Source organism: Ixodes scapularis, unplaced genomic scaffold, assembly GCF_016920785.2.
Source record: "Ixodes scapularis isolate PalLabHiFi unplaced genomic scaffold, ASM1692078v2 PGA_scaffold11__112_contigs__length_91849675, whole genome shotgun sequence".
In the NCBI taxonomy this organism is placed as follows: Eukaryota; Metazoa; Arthropoda; class Arachnida; order Ixodida; family Ixodidae; genus Ixodes; species Ixodes scapularis.
The window spans coordinates 24,642,918-24,659,269 of NW_024609837.1; the positions used below are offsets into that span (position 1 = coordinate 24,642,918).

Genomic DNA, 16,352 nt, shown 5'->3' on the forward strand with positions numbered 1-16,352 from the left:
GCTCGAGGTACACCTAAGCACTTCTTATAAGTTGTGAAAGCGAAAGCATGAATGTCGGTCTTCCGCTCCCTTAGTTTGTGTACGGCGTACTGGTGTGGACAGCCATGTTTTGCTACAGCCGAGCTTGCGGCCGAAGGCGGAGCTCTCGTGAAGTGGCCGCGCCACGCTAACATCGGCCGTGCAGCCGCTCCAGGGTCCACCCGAGCGGGCTCTGAGAAGCCCCGCAGTCAGCTGCTTTCTTTTATTGGCGTGCTGCGGCACAGGTCCGCAGCGCCATAGGGTGGTGCTCGTTGAAACTGACGTGCGCCAGCCAATGGGAGCCTATCCATCAGATTTTGGCTTCAATTCGCTCCTTTTGGAGAGGTGAATTTAGCTGCCGTTTTCTGTGGCTTTTTGCGAGCTTTCAAAGCTGGGAACCTTCAGATTGCGGCTTCACTTCGCTTTATCGGAAGGGGAGTTTAGCTGCCATTTAGTGCGGCTTCAAAGCTGATGACATCGGCTCGCTCCATGGGACCAGTTAATGCTTTCGCAGTAAAAGTCAGACAATCGTAGCCCCAAGAATCCTTTGAAACTGGAGAGGAACGAAACAGAATGTTGTCCGAAAACACTGGGCTGCAAGTGAAAGAAACATTAGTTGCGACAGTACCGTAAATAAGATATTTCTGATATGCAAACATAAAACCAAAACAAACTATGAGTGTGCACATAAAAAAGAAAAAATTATAACACTCACCTCACTCAAGCCTCGCAGGAATGAAATGGCATCTTTGTGAACCTCTTGGTGGATTGTGCTGAACGCAGCTCTCAGCAAGTGAAGGACACTTCCTTTTCTTTTGAAACCTTCGAGGACATGGCGGCAACACTGTGGTACGAGAATGGAGAGGGGGAAAAAAGTAACTTAAAAGGGGGGGAGGGGGGTATGTGTTTTTGGTCTTTAGGCTAGGTGGCACAAGCTACCACCCATTATAATGGAAGCAGCCATTAACATCCATTTATTTATCCATACATCCAAAAATGGCATTCCTAGAAGGACCACATAACTGAGTAAATAATAACGGTTGGTACATTAAAAAAAAAAAAAGTGATCTTCAACAGAAGTTTATAAGATCACACCCACAAAATTTCCTTTTGTTTAAATACCACATAGTATCAGTACAGCCAAGCATGTAGCAGCATATCTATAAGTGTTTAAAGGAAAAAATTAGGAAAGAAACACCAAAAATCTAACTCAATTTTATTAAACTGTGTCTAATAGCATCCTAAGCTTGCGCTAAAATAAAATCTAAAAAATAAAATTAAGGGAAGGAGACTTACTACCTCATTAAAATTTGTCTCTCTGATAAATACTATGTTAGCATATTTTCCCATTTAAATTCAACCATAACAACAAGAGACGAGATAAAATCTTGCGAATTGAATAGCCAACAGGAGAGAGAATACTCGAAAGACGGACCCACCTTGACGCTAAGATTGCAGTTGGCAATAGCAGACGAGAACAGGCTGCCCGCGGCATCCAGTGTGTCGCGCGGGTTTCCGCCAACCTCGAAAAGTTTGGAAAGGAGGCGACACCAGGGATTCTTCGCTGGATCCCTAAAAAAAGATAAAACAAGATCACGGAAGATGTGTTGAAACAAACCATTCACACGGTCTTGATCGTGTCAGTTTCCGCTGGCACAATCACTGGTTTCAGAATGGTCGGGAATCGTTCGAACGAGTAATGCCCATTTAGAAGTTGCACTATTTTGATGCGAAATTATTGTCCAGTTTGTGCAACATCTTTTTGAGAACAAAAAAGAACAAATCGGAAAAAAAAAATATAAACTGTTTCTGAGAAGTATCAATTAAAAACAATTACCCAGTTAACCTGCAGGCAATAAGAGCTATGCCAGGTCACAATAGTTTAAATTAGAAAGCAAATACCATGAGAAACGTTCCTCACAGTATATAATCAAAGGAAACAGCAGGTCAGAAAACGTTCCAGTAGTAATTTAAAGTACCACGCTGGGATTGATAACAGAAAAGAACAAATAGACACAGTCATCCTGACATTACTTCTACCTAAAAAGAACAAAAGCTTCGGAAAATTTTCATCTGAAGGAAGCAGGATTTAAAACAATCACAACAGAAAATGCAATATAGTAAGTACACTAGCACAAAATTGTGAGCACAAATATAAATGAGGTCCATTCAAGGAGATGCTACCGTACGTTTGCCTAGTAGACTCTAGAGGTGTTCCGCATTGCAACAGTTTTCCGAGTACAATACAGCTGGATTCCTTGGTGCAGCGTTCGACAAGTTCGTCAAACATTGTCTGCATCGTAACGTCATCCAGCTCCAGGCTTTCATGCACCTGCAAACGCCCAAGTGAAAGGAAAGTTGTTACAAACCAAACAGAGAAAATTAAAACTTTGATCTCAAGGTTTGCTCATGCATCCATTCTGATGTAGGTAGTGTGTCGAGTGTTGTGCACAAAGGGGCGTGTGTAAAAAAGAATAAATCTAAAATAACCAACGTGAACATCACAGGGCAACAGCCACTTTCTTTATCCATACATTCACTTTCATACATTCACTTTCATTATCTTTCGGTTTATAGGTAGGTAATGTGTCATGGTCATGCGTGTTGAGGTGTCCACAACATGCTGAGGTGTCCAGAACAAATACAGCCTCTAAAAAAAAAGAATTGGTTTCTATGTTAAAGGCCGACTTACGAAACCATTTTCCGCAGGGTAGGAAAGTGCTCCCCAACGACCTTCGCTCCCTCCCCTCTCGCACTCCTTCCTCCTCCTCCCCTGAAAAGGGCGGGTCTGGAAGCTAGTCTCCGTGGAAAGGAGAAGGGGTTTCCTCCTTTCTGGGTGGCAAGGAGGAAACCTCTTCTCCAGCGGAAAATGGTTTTGTAGGTTGGCCTTTAAACATGGGCTTGTTTACAAACAAGCCCGTGTTTGCCTGCACAAAATGTGGGCGTTGCGGTTGCGCAAAAACAAAATTTGCGCCACATTAAGCGATCCTGCATGAGCACTAACGGCAGCGCCACCATGTTGGCATGGTGTCGGAGAGATGAGTTTGTGTACAGTCAGTCGGATGCAAGTCCAGAATGTGCCAAACAAACATCATCACGTAGCACGAGCCACGGCATCAAATTGCTCCGTGGACCAACCAGAAAAGGCAGCAGCTACAATGAGTAATGAGTGACATCTTCACAGGTGCACCTCTATAGCAGACTATGTGCACGATGCGGAGTAAAAGTGGCCGGCGGTAGGGTCTGAGAGGAGCTTCTAACACATTCTTAACTTGTATCTGACTTATAATAAGTGTGACATTCATTGGAGCGTGATACTGATTATCATAACTCAAAAGCGGGAGCATCCCAAGGTTGCCGCCTCACCTCGTAGTCGGGCCACTCCGACCAGACAAGCGTCTGCACACGCAGCAGACGAAGTAGGTTCTCGTCTTCGGCACTCAGGGCCACGCTCTGTAGAAACGTATAGCTACAGGTCAGGTCCCCTTCAGGCTAAAACAAGCTCTAAATAGCCACGCAATTTTAACAATAACCAACACAAAGGTCAGTTTATACTGAACCTGTTCACTATTGAGTATGTCAGCTATATGTTTAAACCGCTGCCATGACAGACATCCTGCGACATGAATTATGCGACACGAGATGTTTTACAGCGGCCATATATGGGTGATATCATGTTGTATGAATCATGCAATAGGAGTCATAAGGCAGTAGTCATTTGCGTTTCTCAGCGACAGCTTTTATTCTACGAATTTGAAGTACAAACTATTATGAGCGGGTTTGCGGTGTGCATTTCAATGTAACAGTTCAGTCAACACGGAGACTCCGGAGAAAAAAACGTCAAATTCATAAAAGGTATTGCACATACAAATATTCTGAGAGGACTAGTGGTGGCGTTCCAAGCTTGTACTATTTTTTAAATACACGACAGAAAGAATTTTAATGGACACATAAAATGTGAGGGAAAAAAACCCGTCTGATTATGGGACCCGCATAAAGTGCCACCTTATGAGCGAACAAACAATGTTTATGTTTGTCTGCATGAGAGGTAATTATCTATGTGCATAAGTGACAATAACCTTTTCCTAAAGAAAGCCCCCTGAAGTGGCAGTTTTTTATGCCCTACCTTTTCAAGAATCTCCAGAACCCTCAACCGCACTTGAATTGCGACATTGGTGTCGAGGCAGAAAGGCCGAAGCAGGTCCAGTGCCATGTCCGCGACAAAGACTTCTTCGCTGCAAGTTAGAGTAAAGGGAGTTTCCCTTGAGCACTTTTAGCACATCAGTTTTAGCACTTTTATGAAAATACAGTGAGGGTGCAGGTGAGCTGGTGCAAGTTCACCATTTTTGTTAAAACACCTGAGACTGGGCAAGCAAATCTTGAAACAACCAAAAGTAGAAGGGGAAAGAAGTCAGTCAGACGACGTCTCAAACTCAGCTAAAGCTTTTCTTCAGTAAACCTCTTTTATACACTTTGAAACCAAAGTCGTCACCAACCAACGCAACAAACAAAGGAACAAAAAAGGCAAGCTCCACAGTTATTATTGTACACACTTATGACACGCCATGGCGGAACGACCTTGGTGGCCAAGCCCATCGGACTGATAAGAAACCTCAAAGAGAACAAGAGACATGTTACCCTCCATGCCACTTTTAGTGCAGAGGAAAAAAAAAGCAACAACCATAAAACGAGTTTGCAAAGACCACATACCTGTGATAACTGGTTTGAAATGTCAATGTTTAGAGAGACTTTCTAAGTTTTGTTTTGACACTTGCCTGATAGAACTATCTTGGCAAGTGTCTTCACAGTTGCCGAGAAGTTGAAAACATGGGCTATCAAAATACCTGAGAACTATACACCGGGTAGAGCGTTGTGATCACAGTGATCATGGAAAACTGGTCAAATAATCCCGTGTCTGGATGTCATATTCGGGAGAAAAACTAACTGGATTAAAGCCCACCAGAGAAATACCGGAGAAAAGCTAACCGGATTAAAGCTCGCCGGAGGTAAGCTCACCGAAGAAAATATCACCAAAGAAAAGCTCACTGCAAAACTGTCCGATGTGGAGAAAAGCTCACCAGCCTTTTGACGAATGCGGAGAAAAGCACACCTACGGACCTAAGAATCCAGCGTTCACTCAAGTGAGATACATTCACTTAATATTTTTAATATGCGCATATGCCCTGTATTTAAATCAAAGAATCATCACACAAGAAAGATTTATAGCAGACTAAACATGAGCAAAAAGCAGTGGTCTTCGGAGAAAATCAATGCATGGAGCTTTATTTACACCTTTGACAAAAGCTGGAAAAGTAAAGGTATATTGCAAGAAAATCAGATCACAAAAAGCAAGAAGTCGATACAGCTATTTTGTTAACGAAAAAATACCTAGGCTGTTTTTCTTCTAGCATTGGGGTTTTTTTATCAACAAAAAGTTGTTAAAATTTCGGAAATTCTTTTTTTTTTTTGCATTGTTTTCATCGAACCAAAAGAATCGATAAAACAATTCGCCATGTTTAAAAATGCATATAGTAGTGATAAATAATCAATATTTTCTAGCTCCAGTGATTTAAAGTTATCAAATTAATCTGATTTAAATCAAACAAATGCAATATACATTTTAAAAAATCTTGTGTCAGTATTTGTAAATTATTATTTTTTTCTACATTGGCTACAGCAGAATGACTTGATGTGAAGTGTATCACTGTATGACACTGTCAACAGAAAGAGCGATGGGCTTTTTTTGTTTCTTTCTTCCATTTGAGTGGTTGCCGTCAATGCTACTTTGCGGTAGAATTTGCTCATTCGGGGCACAAACTTATGCGATAAATGTTCGACGCTGGTCAACTCCTTCTCTAAGTAAAATGCGAAAAATCAGTTCGCGCTAACTGTGTTGCATAGTGTACTGCCTGCGCTTAGAAACTTGGTAGCACTACTCCTATTAAATGATAATGACCACTTTACAAAAATTGTATTTGAGGTTAGCTTTTCTCCGGGTCTCTCAAAAGACTGGTGAGCTTTCCTTCGTACCCACACAAAAGTGGGTGAGCTTTTCTTCAGTGAGCTTTCCCTTGGTGAGCTTATTTCCGGTGAGCTTATCTCCAGTGAGCTCATCTCCGTTGAGCTTATCTCCGGTGAGCTGATCTCCGGTGAGCTGATCTCCGGTGAGCTGATCTCCGGTAAGCTTATCTCCAGTGAGCTTTTCTCCAGTGAGCTTTTCTCTGGGATTCATCATATTCATCTTATCAACTTTGTTAGTACCTTTCCATTTGTAAAATATGTTGAAATAAGTTCACCAGAAATGTGAGGTTGCATGTCTACAATATTATATGCACACCTTCAGAGATTGTGGTCTGCATTACCTAAAATAAATTACCGTATTTATTCGAATATAAGGCGGTTACGATTATAAAACGAGGGGGCAGTTGAAGGACCCACGAAAAAGAAAAAAAATCGTCATATTGCTATACAGTATAGACCACTTACAACGTAACCGCTTATAGTGCAGGACCGGGTATAATGCGGCATTTTTAAACCACCTGTTCGCCTCCCATAGAACTCCATGTAATTACATACCGCTTAAGATGTAGGCGCGAGAAGGGAAATACCGGTTATAGTGCTGTTTCTGTAACAGCCTGCCAACCGCGCCGACCGACCGGTGCAGCGAGCACGCTTCCCTGTGCGACACTAGATAACGGCGCTAGCCGCAAGCGGCACTCGCGGGCCAAGGAAGTTGCTCGAAGAAGCGAGGAGAAGCGAGGAGAGAGGCTTCAGTTGTCATAGCAACGGAGGGACGCACGCACATGTCGTTCACGTGCGCGCATCCATTTGCTGCGTTGGAAACAACGCCATGTCAAATATTACAATCTAAATCCGTCTATATATTTAATGAACTGGCCAGCAAACTTTCAAATCAGCCAAGTCGCAGAAATCTGCCATCTCCAGCGTGCGACGTGAGGCGCAATCCTGAGACCAATCAAATGTCGAGGAGAAATGTTCACGTGCGTTGCATGCCGGTCGCGGGCCGGCTTCTTCCATCTGCAAACATGGCATCAGTTGTGATCGTCGACGTAGACGGCGTGGTGGAAGCTCATCGTTCCGCGTAAAAACGCTATCCTTGACTGTGAATTTTCGTTGTGTGTCGCTATGATGACCCAGCATGTACTAGAAGGGAAGATCCACCTACTCATGAGGCAGTGCCGTGGCGGCACTCTCAAGACGGCAGAAACGCCCGTGTCATCGTGTTTGTTTACTTCGACTACAGTGGTGATTTCTAAGCATTTGTGTTTTCGAACATCGCCCAGATTTCTTATTTGGAGCATTTCATGCCTGCACTCAAGTTGAAGGTATTACTGGCGCGTACCGTATAAAGGATGCGAATTTTCACGCGTTTTCATCACCAAAGAAAAGTGATTAGGGTTAGCAATCCTGAATGCTCGCAACGTCCGTCCGTAACCCGCAACGCCGTTAAAAGGCAGCGCCAGGCAAAAGTCACTCATTTCTTTCAAAATGTGTGACACACTTGAGAGAGAAGTGTACTAGTCTGGTGAAATAAAGACTTTCCTCAAACTAAAGCTTTATTTTTCATCTAACATAAAATAAATTGTTTTACAAAGGTAAGTTGTCTCATGGCATGTATTTTGGCCTGAAAAATTGATGTTTTGGTTATAGAGCGGTACCGCTTATAGTGCGGATTTTCGCGACTCCTGCGACATACGTTATATGCGGTCTACACTGTACTGAGCTTCGAATATAAGGCGGGGTATGACTTTGAGACTACAGATTTTGGAAAAATATCTAGCCTTATATTCGAATAAATACAGTACACCAGTTTAAGTTTGCTTTATAAGGTGAAAAAAACTTACCCTTCATCGAGAACTTGATGAAGTATTCGCTCCAAGACATCCTCCGGTGTCACTGTCTCAAAAACAGGGTGCAACTTTTTTGTTGGTTCTCTGAAAAAAGCAGCAAAAGCAACAACTGAATTTAGAACATGCAAAATTTACTATTTACAATTTACGCAACAACAGGCAAGTACTGAATTTGCATGTCGCGACATTCGGTCACATTCCTACCAGAGAAAAAGGTAATAAATGATCATAATTTTGGAGTTCTCAAGATGTGCAGAGCACATAGGTCGAGTTGCTGCCATAAAAAAACAAACCCAATACTATGCACTCGACTGCCCCTTTAATGCGCAAAAAGGGAACAAAAAAGGCCACCCCTGAAATGTCAGACGACCTCACCTGAGCTGCTCAGAGGCGAGCAAGATGGCGTCGGAATAGATGTCCGTCGGCTGCTTGTCCACAGTGTTGGGCGGGCAGCAGGACAGCAGTGATGGCAAAAGTCCGGGCTGGTGTTCGGACATTGCACAGCGTAACAGCATGGCTTCCAGCTTGCAAGAAAAAGACACGGGACAGACGGTTGAAGATTTCCCAGCCAGCCAGCCATAGTATGAGATAGCACAACTACAAAATCATCTGTCTTGGTAGGAACTTGTGAACATTGCCTGGGGGTCCTGTAACTGGGCCGAAATCATAAAAGGAAAGTCTGAAATTTGCTTCCGATTCAGGCAGGATTCTAGAGCATTATTCACATGTACATTTTCAAAACCTGAGGTGTTAAAAAAAAAGTAATATCTTACATTTTTGTTTTTTTTCTTTCTCAAAAGAGAGAAGATTGCGACCAAGATTTTCTCGAAGAAAAGTTATCTGCATTTACTGAACCTTCAGAGTGAATGCTGAATCATTTCTTAATATTAGGAACTAAATAACTTAAAAATAATTTTTCCAAAATAAATATTTTGATTTTCTTCTCATACAAAATGCTAAAAGGATCAGGTCAGGCCCATTCAAGGGCTTTGCAATTCGAAAATTCAAAGGGAAATAAAATCCACTCCGTCTATACACCCTTTTTTTTTGTTTTTTTGTTTGGCGGGTTTGCCGCGTAGGGGCAGAGATACGGTCACTTAGAGATCTACAGATGTACCCAATTCAAAAGCCACATAAATCATTATGACTCATCCCCACCACTGCACAGTTGCAGGGTCGTCGCAATTGAACCAAAAAGCCATTGACAGGTGACAGACAACATCAGAGTGTAGCTTCACGCACCTTGTCGGGCATTCCCCTGGACAGCTCAAACTCGGTGGCGTACTGCTGCACCACGGGATCTTCGAGATCCATGGCCGCCTCTCCGAAGACTCCGTCGTCCACCCTCTGGAGGTGGGTCAGGTACCTCTGGAGCGTCTGTGCTGCATCGCTCCACTGCTGCCTGGTTGGGGTCAGAACACCATAACTTGACCGACAGAAACATTAAGACCCAAAGTGTATTTTTTATTGCTAAAAAGGAACACTGACACCACCACAAATTTTATTTTTTTATATTTTGCTAGGCAATTTATAATGGTATCAGGACACTGCTACCCACTCAATATCTTGCTGCAGAGTCATGTATATACTTTTAATAAAGCCAAAAAAACTAAACTGCCCCGAAACTAAAACGTGTGCACGGAGATTCATGGCCGACTGAGCGCACCAAGAAGGAGGGGGAAATGTGGAGGAGGAGAGAGTTGCCTGAAATCAGGTGGCTATCGCTCCCTACAGTTTTTTCTTCCACTACTCCGCTTCTCTAGTGTGTGAAGCAGACGTCAACGGCAGTGACGTTGCATGCGCCGTCTGTCGTACGATTGTTTTGCTAGGCTGCGCTTTAAAATCGATTGGTCACTACAGCGAATGACAGTTTCGAAGTAGCGGCCCCGCGTCCGTCGCCGTGTTGAGAAAGACGTAGTATGTGCACTCTGTGTGATCTGTGAAACATTCTTTTTTAATCAATGTATTCACAGCTTCTTGTGAGGAACAAAAAAATGGGGTTCATATTCTTTTCTATCTTTACTATTGAATGTCTGCTTGGGATGATTTTGAATATATATGGTACGCTAGTTTGAATGGCATGTGAACATGGAAAAGAGAGTGAGCGCGCATCAAGCTGGCCAATTATGGACTGGGGGTTTTCGGGCAGAAAGAAAACGAATTTCGAGCCACAAATTGTGTTCTGGGTAGTTGGAATCTCATAAGTCATGATCAAATAAAAATCTCGGCAAGCATAAATACCTCGTTAATGTCCCTTTAAAGGAATGGGCCTGCACTGCTAGATTATAACTGGGATTCCGTGTTTTTGGAGTTTATTTTTCGCCAAATTCGGAGGGTGGTTTTCTCAGATTATTTTTTGCCGAAAATTCCGAGTTTATTGGAGTTTATTTTTTATCGATTTCCAATTCTCTGAAATTCGGAGCTTAATTTTGCAGTGCTTTTATTGGAAACATATATGGGTGTAAACGTATGCTAGATTCAAAAGAATGCACTTGCATCAATTAATATTTCTTCAGCTGGATTTGGCATTCGCGCCAATGCCATTGGCAATGCTAATTTGTCCCACGACAGAAGTTGCAAACAAGTGTTGCTTCGATAAACGTGGAAACCTTAAAATCAATAAACTCCCGAAGTTAGTAGCTGGGAGGCTCGTATTCATCCCATACTATCCATCAACCTACCCTGCAGCTGCACGGCGTGGTAAAGGGCGTAAAGTAGAAGCTTCAACTGCCCGCCCGCCTCTTTCCCCCCTACAAACTCTCTTAGGTTCACAGCTTTCACTCTTACAAGAACACAACCCCTCCTTCCTCTAAGAACAAATAGTATGGCCCCAACTGGAAACCGGAACAATAGCTTTTGTCGTGACACGAAACTTGCCCTGATGAACGTTTACGAGATAGGCGGCAAGATTCCTTTCGTCAATGGTCCAAGATTTGAAAGAGAACTGGGGTGACATTTTCTCAAGACCACTGACCCCAAGCGCTTTCCAAACTTAATTGCAAAAAAAAATGTTTTTTTGCATTGAAGCTTGGAGTTTATGAAATAAGTCTGAATTGATAAAAGTTTTGCCAGCAGGTGTTTTCCTGAGTTTTTCGAATTTATCGAAAAACACAGAACTTTAATTAATATAACAGAGGCATTAGACAGACAGCACTCAAAAGGACTCCGACACTGTATTTCAAGTATACTTAGATATTTAGGCCAACACGACCCAGAAATCCTATCTTGCAGGAAAAAAAAAATTTGTGACTCGAAATAAAGCTTTTTTTTTTTTTTTTCAAAAATCTGCTAGTGTAAAATCAGCTGCTTCGGGCCCAACCTATGATACTTGACAGAAACCTTGAAATACTTGACAAACTTGGACAAAATTTCCAGACACATAGTCACGAGACACGAAACAACTAATGTGACTTCCTGAAGTCTTTAATCTTACCTTTTTCCACCGTGATCGCCCGGTTCATGTTCGAACTTGTGTTCTTAAGCAAAAATATGACTCTGTTGTACAAAGATAAGCGTGCGAAATCCTGGCACCTCACTCTAGCGCCTTTAGGCGTAGTACCCCGACGTCGTGTCACGACCACGTGTTGTGAGGGGGAATATGCGTGCAAGGGGTGAAGTCTCTTACTTTTCGTCCGGATCGCTGCTCTGACTTTGTTTGGCCATCTTGAGACACTGCCTCACGACGTCCAGTCGGATCCGTCGGCTTACCTGAAAACCACGACAACAGTCCCAGCCTCTCACTTCTAACAATAGAGAGGTCACATTTGTTTTGATAAAATTACCACCCGTACACAAAAATGTATGCCCATTTCATGCTTTAGCGATGTGGAGTTTATACCGAGACACTACAGTAAAACCTCATTATAACAAAATGGGATATAACAAACTAATGGATATAAAAAAGCAATCATAATTTGCCTTGCTTGCTAATAGTGGGAAGAAATGGACATTGGCTATAACAAACTAATGGTTATAATGAAATAATTATGACCGCTCCTTCAACTTTGTTATAACGAGGTTTTACTGTAATTAGCAAAAATAAAAAAAAATATTGTTACAGGTTTCTTTCGTATAAACGCAAAACACAGCTAAATTTTGAAAATATGGGAGCTATGTATTATCTGAGCAGCATATGCAATATAAATTAGTACAATTAGTACTAGTCACACTTTCAGCAACTACTAAATACTTTACAAGTGAATTCAATGAGTTGTAAGCTAGGTAGTTCGGTTGTAGCTACATCTCCAAATAATGTTGACAAAACAAATTCATGTTGATCTTCCTCCCAACACCAGCATAAGGTCTAACCGCTGCCCTCACACTCTGAGCACCCAATCAAACGGTACAGTGTCATTATCTTTTCCGGCCCAGAAACAGAAGTCAGCCCCAGTGTTCACCTCAATGACTTAGGATACTTTAAAAGCCATCTCAATGTACCTCAGTTACTCTGTCATTACCTGCAACTGCAGTTAGGTAGATCTGCAAGAATGTAACTGTACAATTTCTAACTCAATTACATTTCAGGTCAAGTACCAAACTGCAACTTTGATTAGTGTGCTTTAAGAGTAACGATTGCGGCATGGAATTTACACACCTCCTTTTGAAGAAACAGATGGCATGACATGGACATTGCTTTCATCGTCATCGTATGTCATCGTCAGCATGCATAATATACTATAGACGTAAGAGGGGGAAGCTGAACTCACGCATTCGATCGCAGACTCGTGGAAAGCGGTGGACTCGACGAACTTGACGAGGTAGGACGGTGAGAGGCGGCCGAGGAATGTCTTACACGTCTCAAAGTGCTTAGCCCACTCCGCCTGCCGAAAATCAAGCATCCTAGTCACTCCAATTATGACCAAAAAACACACCCAAAAACTTAAAGCCAGATTTGTTACATGACAGTTTAGACAAAGCAATGTTAAATTCTCTTTCAAAATGGCGTTTGGTGTCTCTTTGCAGAAGAGCGCAAAGCATGAATATTTATGCACAGTTCAAAGATGGGTAATGTGAAAACAAACCGTTGTCATTGCTCGTTCCTGAGCTCTTGACAGGAAGAGCTTGGAGGCCCATAAACAGTAGATTGTAGACGAGCTGAGGCGACCTTCCTCCTAAGACAAAAGCAAACAATAAACAAGATGAATTGGGAGGAAATTAATGTATCACAAACTAGACTTCAGTAGATGAAAATCTGTATTTTGAGACATAATATATGTGTGTTTGGCAATGTCGACTAGCATAAAAGTGATATCCTTCTATATTACAAATTTATATTTTGCCAAATTAGGAGAACAAAAAGCGAATAAAGATTATTCAATTCAATTTAAAAAAACACTTAGTCATTATTTATTTGCAATGATTTGAAGGTTTCATCCTGGAATTAAAAAATAAATAAAAATAAAACAGATTAATTTAGGGCATTTCAGTTCCAAAGTAAAAACTGGTTCTTCGCACAAAGGACGCTATGAAGTGACTGTTAAACAGCAACTTTGATCACAAACGCCTGTCTCAATCCCAATAGGGTGGATCATTTTATTTCTTTAAAGGAACCAGTTTGTCCAGGAGATGGTAATGTTACGAGCATTATGGACAAATCATGCTGAACTAAAACATTCAGAGAGAAACTACTTTAAAGTAAACTTTTGTTTCATCTAAAGGCAACAAACCCCATATCTTTTAGACTACAAAAAGTTTTAGCGTCCGTTTAAATTAGAAAGGGATGATGAGGCTGGAGAAACCTCACCTTGCTTGGAATGCTGGGAGCCAAGTCAGCGAGGATGTCCACATTGTCCTTTTTCAAGAAGGGCCCCAAAGCCTCAAGCGGAGAGCATTTGCACGACACAAGAGCTTTGTAGTCGATTCCTAAAACACATAAAACTCAATGCCACCATTGCCTTTTCCACACATAAAACAAACTATGATGACTTCTGCTTTGATTCCACTACTATGGCAAAGTCCATTTTATGTGGGATTTCTCAGTTGACCGTGTTTATTTCATAAGCAAAAAGAAACATGTTGAAATATTGCTATAAAAAAAAATTAGAATTGTTATAGTATCAAAGAAACTAATCCCTGAAGAATATGACACAATAAGTCGGCACCCATGTTATTAAGGTAAGGTCAGCGTTTATCGAAATCTATTCAGCGTGGGTGAGCCTCAAACTAATAAAATCGGCAGCATAAAATTGCCTGAACAAAATATACTGCTGCTCAGAAACATATAAAAAAGTACAGCAAAGTACGACAAATAATATGCAGGCTTCTTTGTTCGATTTCCTAAGGTCTTCGGACAAGGAAGTAGAAAATGTTTTCCACAACTGATGTCAATGTCCATCCTTTTGCCATCGTTTGGCACTTCACTAATGTTTACAACTAGTAAAGTGACAAATTTACGGCAAAGTCAGGCAAAGTGTAACCCTCACTTATGTTTCACTATGAGATCACATTCCAAACTATAAAATTAAATGTGAAACAAAGCAATTTATGTTTTATTGGAAATTTCTTTTTACAAAACAACCTTTATAGGAATAACAAGCAAGAAACAGTATACTCTCATTAATGCAAACTCCAGGAAGTAACAAATTTTCTTTGAATTATCGGAAGTTTGAATTATCAGAAATTCATCTAAATATGATGCAAGATAGAATTATAATTTGCCATAGGAATGGCTACACATACAAAGCAGATATTTGATGATTCCCTCTACATAGGCTTACTGATCATAAGCGGGTATGCCACACATGAAACATCTGTGAAATGTATGACGTCAGTTTATTTATCCCTCAAAAATGTTGTTTATCGTGGACTGCTTAGACGGTACATGACAAATCAACACAAAATTAAGTTTGTTCATTAAGCCAAGAAGTTGTCTAATGCAGACTATTAAGCAGGGGACCCACGACCGATGAAAACGGGCACCGCGCGGCAGTTTATAGCAACTTGCACGGACGCCGTGACGTGGACCCATGCCATGCCACCACGTCACAGCGTCCGCGCAAGTTGCTAAGAAAATTTCTACGTGATGCCCGTTTTCATAGCTCATCTGTGCCCTGCTTAAGCCTTGTTGAGTGCACTTCTCACCGAGCACCGGTGCACTGCAGAGAAGCAACACCCGCGGAAGCAAGCTCCGCGGGTGTTGCCTCTCTGCAGTGCGCCTGTTCTTGGAAAGAAACACACTCAACGGGACCACAAGAACAAAAAGTATGAATTACACAAAAACGCTATTCGAATTAAGCGGCTTAAAACGTTAAAAATATAGCAGGACAACCAAAAAATGTTTAAATTTGTTTGAATTAACCAGAAGTACGAAATAGCAGAGTTTGAATTATCGCGAGCATACTGTAGAGGAGAGCTGGTGACTTTTCAATGTCGTAAAAACCCGAGACCGATGTTGAATCCTTCTAGCTTTACATTTAATCACCCTTTCCTAATCCTTCCCAGAAAAAAATGAAAAAAAAAAATAAATAAATAAATAAAATAGACCCCAAATAATAGTTAAAATCAAGCAGCCCACATTCAAATAAACAACATATTTTAAACCAGAACACAGGAGCACAGGAAATGGCATGGAAGCAGCACAATTTTAAAACTTACATTGAAGTCTATGCACAAACAAGAAAATGCCTAAGAAACAAACGCATAGCTTAATTTTCCACTGACCAGGACACGACTTTCGCAGTTTGCCTAGGAGCTTGAGATGTTCGACGGGACTCAGGTCTCCTTCGTCTGGCGACTCTGGAGCGCACTTTTCGAGCAGGGTGTAGAAAAACACCATGACGCTGTGGTCCGATCCGTCGAGCAACGGAAAGATTCGGCCCATCAGCAGGTCGCGGAAGCCATCGGGATTCTCCAACAGGACATCCAACATTCCGTCGGCACACAGGCGCTCTTCGATGTCCGCAACACCGCTGTTGAAGTTGGGACAATAAAAAACGAAAAAAATATTAAAAGATTTATCGGTGAATTTTTAGGGCATGCGTTAGCGTGACGCTTGGGGAACGTCAAACATGTCCCCATTTGGGAAACGCTAAAGCTGGCCCCTTCACTTTTCTCTTTTGGCTTCCTCTTTTGCTTCCTCTATTTTTTGCTGCTTCCTTTCGGCTTCATTACAGGGTTAGTGTTAGCGTTCCCCTAAAAGCGGACGCGTGTCGCCTTTCCCAAAGGTCATGCTAACGGATTCCCTAAAGATCCACCAATGGATCTGCCTTTCCGCTCGCCGAGCCCACTTTGCCTCGGGCCTCTGTCGCACGCAGACCCGCATCGGCTTGCCGCCTCTTGCGCCGCATTTCGGCCAGCCGAGCTAGGCGCTGCTTTCGCTCCTCTGTCTCCTTCACCCGCCATGCATGCTTAGCAGCGGCAATCACAGCCCGACGCTGCTTTCGCTGTTCACCGGTTTCCCGTGTGCGCATTGGCTTCCGCTCCGTGATATCGCCTCCCTCTCGCCTTTGTCCTCCACTACTCTCC

At 42.1% G+C, this 16,352-nt stretch overlaps 1 protein-coding gene across 1 annotated transcript in view; it reads right to left on the reverse strand.

Moving 5' to 3' along the window:
- Window positions 1–16,352, reverse strand: part of LOC8037361 (neuroblastoma-amplified sequence) — a 74,030-nt gene that overhangs the window by 2,989 nt on the left and 54,689 nt on the right. Inside the window, exons 44-56 of the mRNA XM_029989216.4 lie at window positions 15,549–15,796; window positions 13,633–13,751; window positions 12,911–13,000; window positions 12,596–12,709; window positions 11,515–11,597; window positions 9,132–9,291; window positions 8,265–8,413; window positions 7,884–7,973; window positions 4,145–4,253; window positions 3,385–3,471; window positions 2,208–2,350; window positions 1,458–1,590; window positions 734–862 (exon numbers count right to left, since the gene is read on the reverse strand). Of these exons, the coding sequence (XP_029845076.2) occupies window positions 734–862; window positions 1,458–1,590; window positions 2,208–2,350; window positions 3,385–3,471; window positions 4,145–4,253; window positions 7,884–7,973; window positions 8,265–8,413; window positions 9,132–9,291; window positions 11,515–11,597; window positions 12,596–12,709; window positions 12,911–13,000; window positions 13,633–13,751; window positions 15,549–15,796 (1,654 nt within the window). The remainder of the gene's footprint in view (window positions 1–733; window positions 863–1,457; window positions 1,591–2,207; window positions 2,351–3,384; window positions 3,472–4,144; window positions 4,254–7,883; window positions 7,974–8,264; window positions 8,414–9,131; window positions 9,292–11,514; window positions 11,598–12,595; window positions 12,710–12,910; window positions 13,001–13,632; window positions 13,752–15,548; window positions 15,797–16,352) is intronic.